The sequence below is a fragment of the Asparagus officinalis genome, chromosome 7 (assembly GCF_001876935.1).
Source record: "Asparagus officinalis chromosome 7, Aspof.V1, whole genome shotgun sequence".
Classification (NCBI taxonomy): domain Eukaryota; kingdom Viridiplantae; phylum Streptophyta; class Magnoliopsida; order Asparagales; family Asparagaceae; genus Asparagus; species Asparagus officinalis.
Genome location: NC_033800.1, coordinates 45,829,838 through 45,849,625, shown reverse-complemented (window position 1 = coordinate 45,849,625; position 19,788 = coordinate 45,829,838). Strand labels below are relative to the sequence as shown.

General features: G+C 41.8%; 1 protein-coding gene across 1 annotated transcript; it reads left to right on the top strand.

Moving 5' to 3' along the window:
- On the top strand, nt 888-1,829 carry LOC109850469. Its single transcript, XM_020420486.1, has one exon. The coding sequence runs from the start codon at nt 1,041-1,043 to the stop codon at nt 1,533-1,535; it is 495 nt and encodes a 164-aa protein (XP_020276075.1). The 5' UTR covers nt 888-1,040; the 3' UTR covers nt 1,536-1,829.

Here is a 19,788-nt window from a genome sequence, read left to right as displayed (position 1 = left end):
AGTTAGAAATCACATTTTTTGCTCGTGTGTTAAAGATTCAAGCAGAATTCACAACAAAATTATGATTAAACTGGGAATTCCGTTCCTATAGATGTTCTAAAAGCTCAAAGAGGCAAAATATCAACCCCTGCCCAACAAAAAATAACCCCGCGGCACCTACCCAACAAAATAATCCAAAATTTCAGAGTTAACTGGTACCGTTCAAAATAATCTCAATAAATACTGGAAATTAAGGCTTCGTCCTTGGCAAAGGATAGTCTATAATAATCCAGTAGATCTTAATCAAACCTTTTCAAAAGGAAAAGAGAGTCAAATGAAAACTTACAGCAAAGTTCAAGCTCTCATCGTCGCCGGTCATCGCTCGCTTCTCGTCGCCACTCCCAGGACGCTAGTCACCTTCTCAATCGCCCTGTGCACTCTCGTTTGCCACTTCTCGCCCGTCATCACCGTTCGATCTCCACTCCTCCTTTTGCCTGCTCTCGCGAGATCACCTGCGCTCTGCGCTCGCCAACTTGCCGCTCTCGCCGTTAGCCGCTCACAGTTAGCCGCTCACCGCTGGAGCTTCGTGATGGGATCTAGGGCCGCTCGCCGCTTGAGCTTCGTGATGGGATCTAGGGCTTTTCTTTCTCTCTGCCGCTTTTCTTTTTTTTTTCTCTCTCTCTGGAGCGGCACGTTTACAAGGGAGTGAGGGAACAAAGTGTTGGTTGTGTTATACGTGTTAGGATTTGTGTTATACGGGTCAATAGGTCAACCCATTTAATAAATGGGTAAATTTGGATCGACCCGTTTATGATCCGACCCATATAATTTAATTCAAACCTACCATTAACAAGTTGGATCGGTTCGAATTAATGGGTCGAGTCGTAAATTGCCACCCCGCCTACACAAACCTCCAGGACTCCCCAGTCAAGGCACGCACGTGTCCTCTCTTCTCCGTTCTCCCTTTACGCAAACTCCCCCAAACCCCATACATAACAAATCAAACAACCCAGGCCCCGAGACTCACAAACCCTCTCTCCAAAGGAAGAACGGGGCAAAAAATGTACCCAGCAAAAGTCCTCCTCCTCCTCGGCTTCTGGTCCTCCGCCGCCGCCGCGGTAACCCTACCCCTCTTGTCCTCCGCCGCGCCAACCGCCTACGAGATCCTCCAATCCTACAACTTCCCCATCGGCCTCCTCCCCAAGGGCGCCACCTCCTACTCCCTCGACCCCACCACCGGCAACTTCTCCGTCAACTTCGACGGCGACTGCAGCTTCTCCATCCAAAACTCTTATCAACTCCGTTACCATCGCACGATCTCGGGCCGGATCTCGAGCAACAAGCTCCGGGATCTCAGAGGGATCAGCGTCAAGGTCTTGCTTTTCTGGGTCAGCATTGTTGAGGTCGACAGGATCGGGGCTAATCTCGAGTTCTCTGTTGGGATCGCTGGAGCTGATTTCCCCGTGGATAATTTCGATGAGTCCCCGCAGTGCGGGTGCGGGATGAACTGCGGCAAGGAGGAGACGGCCCGGGTTAGATTGAGGGGTTCCTTTTGAGGGTCCTGCGACGAGTCGGATCGAATCGGGTAAAGTTTACTTCTTCCAGTGTTTACTATGTTATTATAGGAGGGGGAAAAAGGGAAATAAACAGAAAAAATTTACTGCTCTGTGCTTTTTTAGTGTGCGATGCCTGAATTGATACAAAAGAGTTTTTTTTTTTAATTTTTGGGATCGTTGGAACCGAGTAGGAGGTGCAAACTTTGGTTTGTTGAAGTATTTTCAGACCAAGAAGTTGTTGCTTGATTGTTGGGCTAGTTGTATCTAGATGAGTATATGCTCTTGATTCCGTCAGTTATATATTGTTAAGTGTACTTTTGTGGAATCATGTGATTAGGTTCCCTTTGCTAGTTTATGGGAATAATTCCGTGTGGTCCTAATTGGTTGTTACTTTTTCTTTTGGGCTCTAAAAAAATGGCCTATTATGGTGTGGGCTTAGGAATTGTTGTAGGAGGATGGAATCAAAAGAGTTACGTACTTTTGAATATTTCTCGCATTTGCAAGTCCCGAACATGCTAACTTTGTTTGAAAAAAGTATATGGCTTGCATGTTTTTCAGTGCGTTGGTACGCTAGTATTTTCTAAACTTTTGCTTGTTAATTTGGTGAGTGTTGTGACTATTTGTTGATGTGTATTATAAAAGGATGGACAAGTAGGTAAATGCAAAGAAAGGGTGAGGTTTGTCATAGTTTTACGCTTAGGGTTATAATTACATGGGGTAGTGATTATTTAGGATTTGGAATGTGATGGAAAAGAAGGTAAGTAGTGTCTAATTGCTCCTTGAGGTGGGTTCTGATATAAGTTCTTCTAATGATAAAAAACAATTTTAATGATCACCAGATACGGATCATTGCTAGATAGCCTAGATTATTATTTCTCTGTTTTTGTTCGTCAGTGTATGCTATTGCTAGGAACAGAAGTACAAGCCTTAGTTTAGCTAGGGTTTTAGTCCAATCCTTACTTGAGGCCTAGGTTGACCAAGCCCCTAAGGGGCAAGTTATGATTTAATGACCCGTCTCAGGCAGTAGGGCGGGTTCCACATGCCTACATGCTCCCACTTGCATAAATGAGTGGGTATCACCCATTACCCTCTTTGCCAGCTCCCTGAGTCGTGGTAACCCGAGTCAAAATGATGCAGGACACTGAAGCTTAGATTTTAGGATTTAGTTTTCTGTAAGAATTTGATTTTATTTTGGTTGTGATGTTTTAGTTGGATATTTAGTTAGCAAGTGGTAGGATATATAGTGATGATTTTTGTTATCTTTTCGTTAGGGGTTTTAGTTGAGATGTTTTTAGTTGTTATGATATTAGGGCTATTCCATTGGCGTGAAGTCACGTTATCTGATTAGTCACTGAGAGTGAATCCTTTCAATAAGCTCTAGTCTCTGTTCTCCTATCATCATCACTGACCAACCACCTTTTGCCACCATCGACCTCCTATAAGTTCTCTGATGATCTTCTTGTCTTTTGAAATTCGCATATGGACATCATTAGTGCGGCGTGGGCATTGAGAAGTAGGAGAGTCAATAGCTGAACGAGACAAGTTAAGGAGCAACAGACGGGATCTACTCATTTATGTGAGTAGAAGTATGTTGGTGTGTGGGGCCCGTCCACTTGAGTGGAGCGGGTCATTAAATTGGAGTCGCTTTAATCCTATGTTGATATACCTAATGGACGAGACTGTTAAGGATGCATATTGTTTGATAGCAAAATTCATGAGCTCATATGGCTGTATCATAATTCCCATTGATATAGTATTATGTATGCCCCAAGTGGGAGATTGTTGGATATAAATCCAATATTTAGGCCAATATATTAAATGAATGTGTATTATGTGCTGTCAATTAAGATTAGCCCATTAAAGTGATTTAATTTAAACTTTGGGTTTTTAATGCGTCATTAAAGTATGAGCCTCCTATGTGTAGAGACCAAAATGTAATTATTAATTCTATGATGGGCTGAATTGATAATTATGAGTAACTGAAAAAGTTAGTTATTAAAAGGGTTGTGGTTTCTTAAATCTCTACGTACAGTTTCTTTCTGATATCCCATCTTCATAAAGCTATAGAGAAGGGTTTCTCTAAGGAAGACATACGTATAAGATTTGGAAGATCTATATCTCTAAACTAGAAAATCACATCCAACTCCATAGATTCAGGTATAGTTTGCCATCTTCTTAATTCTCTTAGTAGTTTGACATGAACGATCTTGGGTTTGATTATGGTTTCATCTCTTAAAACAAAAGTTTTTATCTAACATATGGTTGATGCCAATGACCGTTTATTAGGAAGTACATTGTAAGCTACATATATGATTGATGCCAATGCTGATTCTAGGTAATCTATGCATGTAACGTGCTCTAGTACATAATCTAGGTAAACTATGCATGTAATGTGATCTAATACATAATCTTACATAACAGCATTCAAAGATATTCTAGAATTCTATCTAATAGTTTAAAAAAATTAGTTTAGAGATTATCAAATGTGGATTGTTATTGTAGAGCGGCCATGTACTATCAAGGGTAGAGGGTAATCACATTGATCTTACAATGAGAAACCTCCAAGAATCACCCACTACAGACTCCTACATACGAATGTGGGGAAGAGGAGCTGACGGCTCTCTCTCTTTGTTTGGCTCTTTTTAGATATTGATCTTTTAAATCTTTAATAGTTATTAAATTATTCTCTCAAATCATCAAATTGCTAATTATTCCCACAATTCATATAAGTTAGTCTAGCTTCTTATCACATGTAGCTTGGTTATCGGGAACCTATGTGTGCACCCTTGGCGAACAATAAACACAACTTGGCTACTTCAGTTAGTCTAGCTTCTTAAATATATATGGTTTGGTTCCTCAATGATTCTTCTTGCTTGGATTTTTCCTTTCCTCTTTTATGACATTCTAAGATGAAGCCTTGAAGGATATGCTTTTTTCCAGTTATTATATTTAGGAAATCATTCTTTCTTTAGTTCTTGTTCCCACTTATCTTCTGATCATAAGTAGGCCATTGCAGATTAAATAATTTTTTTTTACCATATTTTGTCTCCACTGCAGATTAAATATTGGTACCGGAAGTAGGATATTCCTAAACGATTTGTGAAGTGGCTTGTAGAGTTCTATCCCTTTCCTTTATTATTCTCTCTTTTGAAAATATACCCTTGTATTCTCATTCTTGTTGTCATGTTGGCAACTCTCAGCTGTTGCTACTTTAAGCGGTAATGGGTACTTTGCTTTTGCAACTTCCAATCCTATGATCTTTACTACTAGAATCTGGGCATACTTCCATTTTAGATATTAAGCTCTTTGCTATTAGAATCTGGACATACTTCCATTTTAGGTATGGAACAAGAAGAAAACCTCAGAATACCAGATAACTTCTGTTAATCTCACTTTGATCTTATCTAAAGCTAATTTATTTAACATTTGCGGCATGCGGTGATCTCTTGTTTTCATATCTTGCTTCTTATGGTGTACACGTTTTTCCTTTGGGATAATTAAATGTTAGATTTCTTTTGTGCGCTTTCTGTTGGAAATTAAGATTAAATCTGGAATGAATCAATGAATTAGATGTGCTGTATTTTTAAACTTTTTCAGTTAACTGCTGTGCGTTATAGAAACGCTGTGCTTAAAGCAATATTTGGCCTACTCCGGTGCAAGGATCCCAAGGTCAAACTGCTTCCAGGAACAACAGTGCAATACTTTGGTGTGCACCAACCCAGTATTGTCAAGATATCCTCGATCTATAAGACCTTTTGGTCTAGGCAAAAGATCTCCTCGATCTCAGAACCTTTCGGTTCAAAACCTTTCGGTTTAAGACAAGTTCCTGTGGGCATAAGTTCCTGCAGCAGCAGCACAACAGCAATAACGTCGGGATCGACGTTCGTATTCCAGCACGCGACGTTCGTGTTCCACGCTCGCGAGAGGATTTTCAGCTTACTACCAAGAGCTCCCCAAGGGTGCTATTTATAGGCCTCTAAGGCCAGCTCAAGAGTCACAAGCAATTAATGTGACTGTTACAATTCTTAATGGTAATTAAGATTGTAACATCAATGCATTAAATTGCTCTAAATGCTATTGTAACTGCTGCATGCATTAACTCCTGAATACGAGGCAATCAATGGACGCATTGCTACGAAACGCGAGGGTCACGTCTCAACAAATCAGACGAACCTCGTTTGACAAACGAACGTCGTCAAACAGGCAAACCTCGTATGACAAACGAATATCGTCGAACGAGCGAACATAGTCAAGCAGGCAAACCTCGCATGATATACGAACCTCGTCGATCGAGCGAGCCTCGTCAAGCAGGCGAACCTCATATGATAGACAAACCTCGTCAACAAGCGAACCTCGTATGACAAACGAACCTCGTCGAACGAACGAACATCATCAAACAGGCGAACCTTGTATGACAGACGAACCTCATCGAACGAGCGGACCTTGTCAAACTACGAGAACGCTAGGGTCACCCTCGAATGAATACGTAGCTCGTCCGCATGCTGCGAAGCAGCCTGCGAGGCAACCTTCGTGGCGACCATAGTGCGCCCCGATGCATCCGTGCGAAGTGAAAAGTGCGCCCCGATGCATCCGTGCGAAGTGAAAAGTGCGCCTAACAAAGCGTCACCTAGCGCCTCAGCCCGATTAGCCCCGATCCCCGGCCCATTGGCCCACGGCCCACGGCCCACTAGAACTTATGAGGGATTAATTCAAATAAAACACTTCTCGGCTTGTCGTTGGCAAGCCTCGAACAAGGGACCTTTTGAAATACCAAAACTTTAACTTTCCACTAGGCTACAAAGCATTTATGAAAAATACTTGTAGTTAATATATATATAGTTTGAAAACTCATTTTGGAAAGCTATTTTTTGACCAAAAAATCCAACAATCCCCCACAAGTTTTTAAACTAGTGTCGTGTTATGGTGCCATCGTTTCAATCGTTGTGCATAAGGTAGATGTCGCAAGGACTTGAATCCCCCTTAGACCAACTGAATAGAAGATAGATGCATGGTGTCGCAGAGACTTGAACCAGTACATGTCTAAAATCCAGCGATCACACAAGATCAAACTCATCTGTGGTAGTTTTCACTTTGAACCACACTTTCCTTAGCCTTTGCACATTTATGACCCTGTGCTAGTCCTGGTTTCTGCTAGGGCTCTAGGTATCTTTTCATAAGACACCATAGGAGACGGTCGAATCTCCACCCATGCATAGGTGAGTTCTTTAGGCATGTTTCCTATCAAACATCCTGCATCCGAAATGCTTTGAACTCATTAAGGTTTAAGAGTCAGCCTCTCTCATGATAGCATTCTAGGTGAGTCCTTTAGGCATGTTTCCTATCTAACACCCCGCATCCGAAATGCTTTGGACCCATTAAGGCTTAACAGCCAGTCCCTTTACATGATAGGATTATCGGTGAGTCCTTTAGGCATGTTACCTATGCCAGTCCCTTTACATGATAGGATTATCGGTGAGTCCTTTAGGCATGTTACCTATCCAACATCCCGCATTCGAAATGTTTTGGACCCATTAAGGCTTAAAAGCCAACCTCTTTACATGATAGGATTTCACTTGTAAATCTTACTTGACTTTTGAACCAATCATCTTGTCATTAGTAGCGTAAGCTTTGAACTAATAACTTGACAAAATGGTAAGTGTTTGTAAGACTCACCAAACTTTGCAAATCTTACTTGACTTTTGAACCAGTTATCTTTATTATTAGTAGCATAAGCTTTGAACTAATAATTGGATGAACATGGTAAATATTTGTAAGACTCACAAAACTTTAAGACCCATTGCAGCAGACGTCCTTTCGACTATGTCCTTTTCCAGACCTTTAATCAAAGGATCAGCCACATTCTCTGAAGACCGAACGTCAATCACCGAGATGAATCCTTGGCAAATGAGTTCTCTCAAATAGCCATGCTTCAAACTAATGGTTCGCTTCTTTCCATTGAACAACGAGTTCGCTGCCACAGCACCCGTTGCCTGATTATCACAATAGATTGTAATTGCGCCTTGCAATTCTGTCAATGGAAGGTCTCGGAGAATACAACTGAGCCACTCAGCTTCATCTTCTGCAGCACAGAGTGCGAAGAACTCAGATTCCATCGATGACTGTGCAATCATAGTTTGCTTCTTAGATTTCCACGAGATGGCAGCTCTGCCCATGGTAAAGACAAAACCTCAAGTAGATCTGTACTCATCTGGTTCTGAGCACCAGCTCGCATCTGAATAGCCTTCGATTACAGCCGGATATCCAATGTAGAATAGGCCCAGACATGTAGTTCCTTTTAAGTATCTCATCAATATCTGGACAGCATCCTAATGAAGCTTTTCAGGATTACTTGTGAACCTACTAAGCATTCCTACAACAAATGCTATATCTGGCCTTGTGCAGCTCATCGCGTACATAAGACTTCCAATTATCTTTGAGTACCTTAGTTGCTCTACTGGACTTCCGGTGTTCGGTCGAAGCTTCTTATTGTAATCATACGGCACTGACAGTTCTGGCAGGTCGTAGTAGCCATACTTCCTTAGCATGCTCTCGATATAATGAGATTAGGACAATCTAATACCCTCTTCAGAGTATATGATTTTGATTCCGAGAATCACGTCCGTAGTTCCAAGGTCCTTCATGTTGAACTGAGCTGATAGAAATTTCTTGGTAGATGTTACTATCTCCAAATCACTCCCGACGATGAGCATATCATCCACATAGAGACAAATAACCACCATCTTCCCTTCAGCGACCTTGATGTATAAACACTTGTCAGACTCACTGACTTGATACCCGTTATTGCGAACAACCCCATCGAATTTCTCATGCCAGAGTTTCGGTGCCTGTTTAAGTCCATATAGAGACTTAATAAGCTTACAAATTTTACCAGCTGGAGCATCAAGTCCTTCTGGTTTCTCCATGTAGATTTCTTCTGTGAGATCTCCATTTAGAAAGACAGTCTTCACATCCATCTGATGTATGACGAACTTTTTTATCGCCGCCCATGCGATAAGTACTCTGATGGTAGTGATCCTGCAAACTGGTGCATAGATGTCAAAGAAATATATTCCTTCTCTCTGAGAGAATCCTTTCGCCACCAGTCTTTCTTTGCACTTCTCAATAGTACCATCAGGACGAAGCTTCTTCTTGAAGATCCACTTGCAACTGATAGGCCTAGCACCTTCAGGTACATCCACCATCTCCCACGTGTGATTTTGGATCAATGAATCCATCTCATCATCTATAGCTTCTTTCCACAGAAGAACGTCTGTTGACTGCATTGCTTCTTGGAAAGTCTGTGGGTCTCCTTCCACATTATAGGTGATGAAATCATCTCCAAAATCTTTCTGTCTTCTGACACGCTTGGAAGATGGTTCAGTAACTCCTTCATCACTGACATCTCCAAAATCTTTCTGTCTTCTGACACGCTTGGAAGATGGTTCAGTAACTCCTTCATCACTGACATTTTCAGTTTCTCGCGAAACTGGCTTATCTGGTGCGTCTGACATACTAGCATTCTCTGTTATATCTTTGAGCAATAATCCTTTATCTTTGATAAACTTATCCTCAAAGAATTCTGCATCCCGAGCTTCAATGATGGAGTTGGTTCCAAGATCAAGGAACCTGCAAGCATCACTATCTTCAGCAAAGCCAAGAAACACACATCTGTTTGCCTTTGGTCCGAGCTTAGGCCTTCTGATATCTGGAACTCGAACATATGCGAGACACCCCCACACTTTGAGACTATCTAAAGGATCTGGATATCCCAACCATAACTGATGAGGAGTACTATCAGTTTTGGAATAGGGTACTCTGTTAAGAATCCAGTTTGTCATCAGCAAAGCCTCTCCCCAATAGCATGTAGGTAGACTGGATGTGATTAGCATCGAATTCACCATCTCGGTCAATGTGTGATTCTTCTTTTCTGTAATTTCATTAGATTGCGGAGAATACGGAGCAGTAGTTTCAGCAATGATTCCATGCTCCTTGAAATACACCTCCGACTTCTTGGATCAGTACTCTCCTTCTCTGTCACTCCTGAGTCTTTTCACATGAAGTCCAAGCTGCTTCTCCACTCGAGTCCAAAACTCGACGAACTTGTTGAAGGTTTCATCTTTAGATTTCAGCAGGTAGATGTGGTAGAAGCGAGAGTGGTCATCAATGAAGGTGATGAAGTACTTCATGCCGCCTCGAGTGACGAAGCTTTTGAAATCACAAGTATCTGAGTGAATTAGATCCAATAGGTTGGTGCTCCTTGTGACACTTGAAAATGGCTTTCTTGTCAGCTTCGCTTGCGCACATACTTCACACTTATCAGGTTTGTTACCCCCACATTTCGGAAGTAATCCTAACTTCTCCATGCTAAACAGCTTTCTATAATTTACATATCCTAGCCTATTATGCCATAATACAGAGGAGTAAGCAGAAGATGATACTTCATTTACAACTGAGTTGGGTACAATAGTACTGATCTTATACATGCCATCAGTACGATATGCATTGCCAAAATATATTTTCTTAAAAGATAACAAAGCCTTTCCTCCTTGGAAATCCAGGCTCATACCAGCGTTACATAGCAGGCTTCCAGAGACTAAGTTTTTGGCAATTGAAGGAACATGTTTCACATTCTTCAATGTGAGAGTCTTCCCTGAAGAAAGAGTCAGCACCACAGTCCCAGTTCCAAGAACAGGAACCACAGAACGATCAGCCATTGATACGTTCTCTTTGGCAGCAACATAGGAAGTGAACAAATCTTTGTTGGAACAGACATGACAGGTAGCACCTGTATCTAACCACCAACCAGAGACTTTGCTGGGAGTAGTCACCTGAAAGAGCATAGCCACACAATTATCAATTTGATTAACATTGTGTGTTGTTCCCTTCTTTGGTGTTTTACAGTCCTTGGCAAAATATCCTTGCTTCCCACAGTTGAAGCATTTGCCGCTCTTCTTAAAATCTTTCCTCTGTACATTCAGGTTCTTCGGATTATGATTCTTCTTTTTGTTAAAAGATTTCTTTTTCTTAGAAGAATTGGTACCCTTCTCAGAGTTAGTTGCCACCATGTTAGCAGACGCCTTCTGCTTAGCTAGGAGCTCATTCTTTGTGCGAGTTCGAAGTTGCCACCATGTTAGCAGACGCCTTCTGCTTAGCTAGGAGCTCATTCTTTGTGCGAGTTCGAATCTCGTCCTTGATCCGAATAAACCTCTTCAAATCAGACAGAGTCACCTGTCTTTTCCTTCTTCGAATGTCCGTGGAGAAATAAACCTCTTCAAATCAGACAGAGTCACCTGTCTTTTCCTTCTTCGAATGTCCGTGGAGAACGACATCGAAAATGGAGGAAGCTTGTTAACAATTGCACCAGAAATGAAGGTTTGACAAAGACTGATCTTTTCATCCTTCAGCTTCATAACAAGTTTTTCGAGTTCTTTGACTTGAGGCAAAACCTCAGTGTCATCTTCAAACTTGAAGTCCAGAAATTTGTCGATGAGGTGAGACGTGGAAAGCTTCTCCTCATCCTTATATTGCTCCTTAAGAGCATTCTAGATTTCCTTTGCAGACGACATGGTGTAAGCATCTGTCAGATGATCAGCCATGCAGTTAAGGAGATAACTCCTGCAGAAATGATCATCTTTATCCCAAGAGGCTTCAGACTCTGAGTCTTCTTCAAAGTCAGGTTTCTCCTCAGAAACCACATAGTAGATTTTTAGGAGTTGCATCCCAAAAACCACTTTTCGACGCCATGCGTTAAAGTTAAATCCATCAAAGTTTTCTAACTTGAGACAGTCCACTCCAAGAGTCCTCGCAGGATCCATTAGTAGATCTGAAATATTGCTTTAAGATTGTTGGAAATTAAGGTTAAATCTGGAATGAGTCAATGAATTAGATGTGCTGTATTTTTAAACTTTTCCAGTTAACTGCTGTGCGTTATAGAAACGTTGTGCTTAAAGTAATATTTGGCCTACTCCGGTACAATGATCCCAATGTTGGCCTTCTTGTTTTGATGATGTTTAACAAACAATTTATTACTAATGTTGTTTGTCTAGTGTTTGTACATTCTTATATATTGTAGACAAACAACGTTGTTGGAGGATGGATGGATTGCGCTTCAACGATGATATCCAAAGGAGGTTGGCGGAATGTCGGTGAAGCAACATGCAATTCAAGTTAAAGATCAAGTTCAAGCTTCATCCGCAAGATTACCAAGTTGAGCTACAAGTATATATATATATATATAGTCATATATATATATATATAAGTTTTGGTTTCTATGCATATATATAGTTATATATATACATACATGTGTTTTGAGTTTTTATGATTATATATATGAAATTATATATTTCATATTTTCTATTGTGTTTTTGAAAACATTGCATAGAATATGCAATTTTGTGAAAATATTGTATTCTTAGTTTGTAGACTTGAATATCAGTTTATACGTGTTTTACTAAGTCTATAAAAACATTTCACAAAGTTTCAAAAGTTGGTTTATGTCAAAACATCAAAATTCAAGTATCTCATATTTTCATGTTTTGGACTATTTTGTAAAATAATGATATTTTTCATTTGGGAAGTCCTTTTTGATAAGCAGTCATTGTAGCATGTTTATTATCATGTCTACAATCATTCCCCAAAGTTTTACATTTTTTAGAATTTATTTGATATTTTTAAACAGTGTTTCAAAATCAGATGTACAGCTTTCAAAACAGTTTTTCAGAGTATCAGTATTCGGTCGACCGCACCGGTCGACCGAACCTGAGGTCTAAAGTTCACTGGGCGACAGAAGCCTGTCGGTCGACCGGTACGGCTCTGGACATCTCCTGCGACTCTGACCTTGTTTCCGGTCGACCGCGTTTTTCATCGGTCGACCGCTGGAGTCCCAACGGCTCTTTTTAGAGCCGTTGAAGATGGTTTTTTGGTCTTTTGACTTGGGATTTTTGGCTGAGTTTTGAGAGGGTATAAATACCCATTGCTGATCTCTTTTCAAACTATCTAAGAAGTTTTTAAACAAGTTTTAAACAAGGGTTTAAGTGTGTTTAAGGGTTTGTTTTTGTTTGTGAAGAAGTTTTCACAAGTGGAGGAGATCATCTTCTTGTTTGGGCTCCAATCTCCATCTCTCCATCTTGTCTTCCATTGAGAAGTTTTCTAAACTCTACTCTAGCTTTCATTTGTTATTTGTTAATTATCAATTCTATTAAAGCTAGTTTTATATTGAGTTTAGATTTGATTTCACTCATTGTTACACACACCCACTTTGAGCTTATTGTATTTGCATTCATAATATATTAGGGTTGTGAGAGTTGTAGCATTGAGTGTGAGCTTTTATTGTGTTCTCATCCATATTAGAGAACAATTTATATTTGTTACATTGTGAGATTGTTAGGTTTTCGGTGAGCTAGAAACCGAGTGTGGTGTGAAAGTTTTCGGTGAACTAGAAAACCGATTGTGAGGAGTGACGTTGATCGGTGAGCGTTGAAAACCGATACTGTGAGGTGTAAACGTTGTTCGGGTGAACGTAGAAAACCCGGTTGTGATAGTGGAATTCTCCCCGGGAGTGGGGAGCGGAGACGTAGGACGGAAGGTCCGAACTCCGTGATCATATCGTGTGTTTGTGATTGCATTGGCGTTCTTATTCTTGTTTTCATATCTTATATCGCCTTTGTGTATTGCTCATCATATTACCCTATCACTTGTGTAGATTGTTTATTTTACCCTTGTGTTGTTTATATATCCTTGCATATATACATATTCATCATATAGGATATATCTCTTTGTTGTTCATATTACTTATCCTAGCTCATATACATTGTTGTATTTCATACTTGCTAGGATAACTTGTTAATAAGTTTTAATTGGCATTTAATCGGATTAGATTAGCATTAGACCCTAATCACCCCCCCTCTAGGGTCAAACACCCAATGCCAAACTGCTTCCAGGAATAGCAGTGCAATACACTGGTGTGTACCAACCCAGTATTATCAAGATCTCCTCGATCTATAAGACCTTTTGGTCTAGGCAAAATATCTCATCGATCTTAGAACCTTTCGGTTCAAAACCTTTCGGTTTAAGACAAGTTCCTGTGGGCACAAGTTCCTGCAGCAGCAGCACAACAGCAATAACGTCGGGATCGACGTTCGTATTCCAGCACGCGACGTTCGTGTTCCACGCTCGCGAGAGGATTTTCAGCTTACTACCAAGAGCTGCCCAATGGCGCTATTTATAGGCCTCTAAGGTCAGCTCAAAAGTCACAAACAATTAATGTGACTGTTACAATTCTTAATGGCAATTAAGATTGTAACATCAATGCATTAAATTGCTCTAAATGCTATTGTAACAGCTGCATGCATTAACTCCTGAATACGAGGAAATCAATGGACGTATTGCTACGAAACGCGAGGGTCACGTCTCAATAAATCAGATGAACCTTGTTTGACAAACGAACGTCGTCAAAAAGGCGAACCTCATATGACAGACGAACCTCGTCGAACGAGCGAACATAGTCAAGCAGGCGAACCTCGCATGACATACGAACCTCGTCGATCGAGCGAATCTCGTATGACAGACGAACCTCGTCAACAAGCGAACCTCGTATGACAAACGAACCTCGTCGAACGAACGAACATCGTCAAACAGGCGAACCTTGTATGAAGCGAACCTCGTATGACAAACGAACCTCGTCGAACGAACGAACATCGTCAAACAGGCGAACCTTGTATGACAGACGAACCTCGTCGAACGGAACCTCGTCGAACGAACGAACATCGTCAAACAGGCGAACCTTGTATGACAGACGAACCTCGTCGAACGAACGAATCTTGTCAAACTACGAGAACGCTAGGGTCACCCTCGAACGAATACGTAGCTCGTCCGCATGCTGCGAAGCAGCCTTCGTGGCGACCATAGTGCGCCCCGATGCATCCGTGCGAAGTGCAAAGTGCGCCTAACAAAGTGCCACTTAGCGTCTCAGTCCGATTAGCCCCGATCCCCGGCCCATTGGCCCATGGCCCACTAGAACTTATGAGGGATTAATTCAAGTAAAACATTTCTCGGCTTGCCGTTGGCAAGCCTCGAACAAGGGACCTTTTGAAATATCAAAACTTTAACTTTCCACTAAGCTACAAAGCATTTATGAAAAGTACTTGTAGTTAATATATATATAGTTTGAAAATTCATTTTGGAAAGCTATTTTTTGACCAAAAAATCTAACACTTTCGGGAATAATGCAGAGCACCTAGTATGGATTTTATCAGAATCCGCATAGTATAGTGTCAGGGGGTTAAATGGGAAGTTTTAGCTTTTTTCCTTATGGTTTAAACCACCCCACTTCTTTGTGTAGGCGGTCCTGATTGGATTCTTATTTACTGATCACCATTGCGCCTACAAGCGTTTGCATTGCTGCCTGTCTATATGCATCTCAGTTGCTTCTCCTCTCATCATTTCTGCTGACTAATTGTAACAAAAATCTGGTATCTTAGACTAGAGTTGGTATTGGATTCTAGAGTATAAGACCATTTATTAAACTGTTGTCGATGGTGCTCTCTATGTCATAGGTATCCTACTTCGCTTCTCTTTTCCATTTCTCCCTCTGTTCCTTTTCTGCGTAATTAATCAGTTTTGAACCTCGTGTTCATCTTATGGTGGAGTCCGAAATCCAGATACCTGCATTTATTTGTGTTGGAAATATCTTTAACTTAATGTTTCCCTATACTTGCATTTATAAGCTGGATTATATTATCAATAGCGGATAGTGTTGCGTAGCGGTGAGGTATCGCTAAGGTTATTTGGGGCTATTGCGGCAAAATAGCAGTAACAAGTGCAAAGTCAAATAGCGGTTTAATTTAGATATGTATAAATATTCAAAAAAAAAGAAAAATCTTAAAAATCTAAAAGTGCATATTTGATGTTTTAAAGAGATCATAAACATGAAATAGATATGTAATCGTCACATAATACCGAAGATGACTGAAGGAGGAGTTAAAGAGTCATTGTCTTCGAGAAGAGGAGCTGAATAGTGAGAGGATTGTCTTAGGAGGAGCTTACGGTGAGAGGAGGTGAGAGGAAGTGTTGAGGGAGGTGCTCCAGACGGTGGTTGCTGGTCAGGTTTAATTTTCAAAAATTAAATCTCAAATCGCTTTTAAATAGCGGTCAAAAAATACATTTTGCCCGTAATCGCACACTATTCACTGCTATGGTATGCTATTGGCCACTTTTGAGAGCGAAAATCACATATTTCGCAATAGGTCGCCACTATTGAGTGATAGCGTAGCTGGAAGGGGCTGCTAACGCTGTTAGTGCCGCAATTGCGGCGGTAATAATGGTTATTTTGGCGGAAGTAATAGCGGTTATTTTTTTGTTACTTGTTGAAGATTTAAACATAATGGTTAAAATATGAAGAAAATAGAAAGAAGAAAGAAAGAAAGGGGACTCTCTCATTTTTTTTCTTCTTTTCTAGAACATACTTTATAACATAAGAAATCAAGTAGAGAATCAATCATACTAGACAGTGAAATAAAGTTTTTCATTTATTTTTTGTTTTAAGTACAGATGGGTTGATTTACGAAATATTAATATTATACTATTAAAAATATTTATTTATTAGATTTATAAACGAATAAGAAAATCTGAATTCTGTTTATATATTGGAAAAATTGTGTCCTGGCCGCAAACAAAGAATTCTCTTGTGACTAAGTTCATTGACTTTTCGGCCTTGTATTTTGGTCCCTTGACCCAAGTTCTCATGTGAAAATTGAAAATGCCCCTCTCCAACCTATATTTTTCTCACATCCCTAAAATACTCTCTATCTTCTTCATCTTCTCCTCCTTCCTCTTGTATTTGCTCTCTTTCTCCACTCCATCTCTGTTTGCGGTGAAAGTTGCTGTTTTTATTGCTATCGAATCTATTACAACTTTAGTCATTACAATAAACTCGGCAGCTACACGCTGATAATACTGCCCTGATAATTTTGATACACAGACAGTGAGAGTCCGCTTCCCGGGAACTTTTCTTTCGAGATTTATCCGTACCCCCAGCCCGATAGTACAACTCATCAACGTTGCGGTCAGAGCAACCTATCGGCTGTTTACATAAATTCTCAGGTATAACGCATTCTTCTGTTTGACGCGTTTTCCTCTGAGTAAACATCGCATTGTTGGCGTCTACAGGAGTCACACGCTTGCTTTGTGAGGGTGAAACCTTAACGGGCTCCTGATTTTCTACACGCACCGCCAAGCGGGCCGTTGCAGAAATCATTTTGTTAGGAGGTCGCGTACGAGCCCCAGTTTGGGTGTTTGCTCGTGGTTCCTCCAATGGTCCCAAACGTTCCTTAACAGGCGCTTTACCTCGATCTTCGGGTGGAGAACCGAGGTGATCCTTCAGAGGAATCCTGAACTTGGGAAAATCCCCGTTACGGTGGGGCTTTACCGGAGGTTTGGGATCTGAAGTTGACAAAAGCTTAATGACAGTTCCGTTTGTTTTTGCCTTAGGCGCTGATTTGGCTTTTGGCATCCAAACTTGTTTAGATCTCAGTGATCTCTTAACCGCCTCTTCCTTTTGCATTTCATGTGCTTTTCGTGCAAGGGTCCGGGCATGCGCAAGCAAGGCGCGACGCTTCTGGATTCGCTCCTCGAGAGTAGAGTGGGTTCGTTTGACATGAACCCATTCGTTAATTGGAGGTCGAGAGGAGGATTCCGATGCTGGTCGTGGAGACAGATTAGCCACTTGGCGCTTTCTGAACTCCAGATCTGCTTGGTAATGGAGTTCATCCACCTGATCCAAAGCCTTGGCGAATTGGCGAGCGAGGCGTTGGCGTTTCCTTTGACGTGCTCTCTTTGATAGGGTTGGCGCGCCTTCAGCAGTCGGCTCCTTGGTCACGAAGGAGTTCAGATCTACAGATCTGGTCTCTTCGGATGCCGGCGGATCGTTGCAAGGTGCAGTAGCGACGGCGTGGAGATCGACTTCTTGGGTCTTCAGATCTGGAAACCGACGGATCTTCTGGGAGGAGGAGATCTTCCTGCGCTTATGAGTAGGAGCAGATCTGGAGGAGGAGGAGGAGATGTACTCTTCAAATTTCTGCTGGTCAAATTTGTACTCGACCTCTTCAGCCACGAGGATCTTGATCGTCGGCTGCGGCACGACAGCCTCGGCAGCGAGGCTGTTGGCTCCCACTGTGGTCGCCAGTTTGTTTGCGGTGAAAGTTATTGTTTTCATTGCTATCGAATCTATTACAACTTTAGTCATTACAATAAACTCGAATAAAATAAAAAGTTGATCTTTTTATAAGATATCCTTACACAATGAAAATAAAAAGTTTACAACTTTATCAAACAAACGTAGAAATCGTTTATCGGTCTTCTGCTTGCGTGGGATCTTTGCCTGTGCCGGGGTTTATCCGTAGACCACCGTCGATCAGATCTGATTGCTGAAAAATTGGGCAGAGCTTCGTCTATCCGCGAAGGGATCGAGAAACCGTAGCTCTTATCTCGGCGAAGCGAGATAATCACTCTTCTTAAGATTACCGCAACGGGATAATCCTAAGGAACGAACTGGGCTACAGATCTAACTCCTCCTCCTCTCTGAAATCTGTGCACTTTAAGTCTTCAGTTCAGCAAGGCTTCGCCGAGGCACGAGAATTCCAGATCCGATAAAAAGAGGCTGTATTTATAGGCTCGGGGGGAGTTCGGGCGGTTAAAACCGCATAACGGACAGATTTGGGGTTGGAGACACCCCAGGGTGTCTCAGCCTAGGCCGAGACACCCTAGGGTGTCTCGTTTGGGCCGAGACACCTCGGGGTGTCTCAACTCAGACTGAGACGTTTTGTTATGTATACTTGTTCGTTTCCTCCGTAACTTCTTCGCCCGAACTCGGATTTGAGTGATTCAAAGTGCGTTGGAAAGCCGACGAGGAGATCTACAATCTCCGATGATTGGATCATTGTGGAGTCAACTGGGACACGAGGGGCGTTGCGCCTTTTGTAAGCAACGCGGGACTCCCGATCAATTCGTATCCTTGTTATTCTGAAACTCCGTTGCTTCACATAGTTCGCCGATTCACTTCAAGCGTTCGTCGACGTCAATCAAGCTTCTGTGACTTGGATAGTGATGTTCATCGTCTTCTCTTAGCTTTGAGCTATTCGTGGAGACCTATAGGCAATTTTCGATGCCTACAGATACCCCCTCCAAAGCGTTCCAGCCTCGTTTCTTTTATAGAAGAGGCTGGAATACTTTGGATGTGATTGGTCCAGCCTTCGATCGGTGTAAAGGACCTGTAGTTAGCTTCAACTCTCGGCTCCTTCGATTTTCGGTCTATTCGATGCTTTGACGAATAGCCGAAGTTCTTCCGGCGCTGCGTTTATCGCCTGGCCGTCGTCGGAGTCTCGAGTCTACCACCGGTGAGTTGAGTTTGACTCGTGTCATTGAGTTGACTTTGAACTGACTATATTGACTCATATTGACTTTTTGATCACAACGCGTCGACTGGCGTTGACCTAGGGTTACGCATTGACCGGCGTTGACTTTAGGGTTTCGAACGTCGAACGTTGACTTTTTTTTATCGCAACGCGTTGACTGGCGTTGACCTAGGGTTACGCGTTGACCGGCATTGACCTTAGGGTTTTGAACGTCGAACGTTGACTTTTTGATCGCAACGCGTTGACTGACGTTGACCTAGGGTTACGCGTTGACCGACGTTGACCTAGGGTTTCGGATCGCCATTAACACAGTTTATACAGTTTAAGCTCTTGAGGTATTGGAGCTTGGCGGTCCCAACAGTTGGGGCTGCAGGACCAACTGTTAAAGTTGATTCGTCTGCAGATATTGATCTTATTCCGAAGTTTGTTGAATGCTTGAGTCACGAGACCAGTTAATAAAGCTGGTGCATCAATGACTTTTGTATATATAGGATTTTTGGCAAATCCTCAGCCATCAACGGGTTTGATGAGCCTTTACCGACTACCGTTTGAGTCGGGCTAGCATGCGGATTATTTAAGTCTGTTCCGCGTGTGACGTTAAGCTAAAAGAGTTAACCCTTTTAGTGCTACGATATTGAATACGTAGACTTCGTCTTTCTCACGGGAATAGACTACACGGGAACGTGTGTTAGACGTAGACTTAGGATTTTTGGCAAATCTTCAGCCGTCAACGGATTTGATGTGCCTTTACCGACTATCGTTTGAGTCGGGCTAGCAAGCGGATTGTTTACTTCCGTTCCAAATGTGACGTTGTGCTAATGGAATGAACTCCCTTAGACTTGATG

Bases quoted from the DNA above. Each gene is read 5' to 3' on its own strand.
- LOC109850469 (XM_020420486.1), top strand. From the start codon at position 1,041: ATGTACCCAGCAAAAGTCCTCCTCCTCCTCGGCTTCTGGTCCTCCGCC.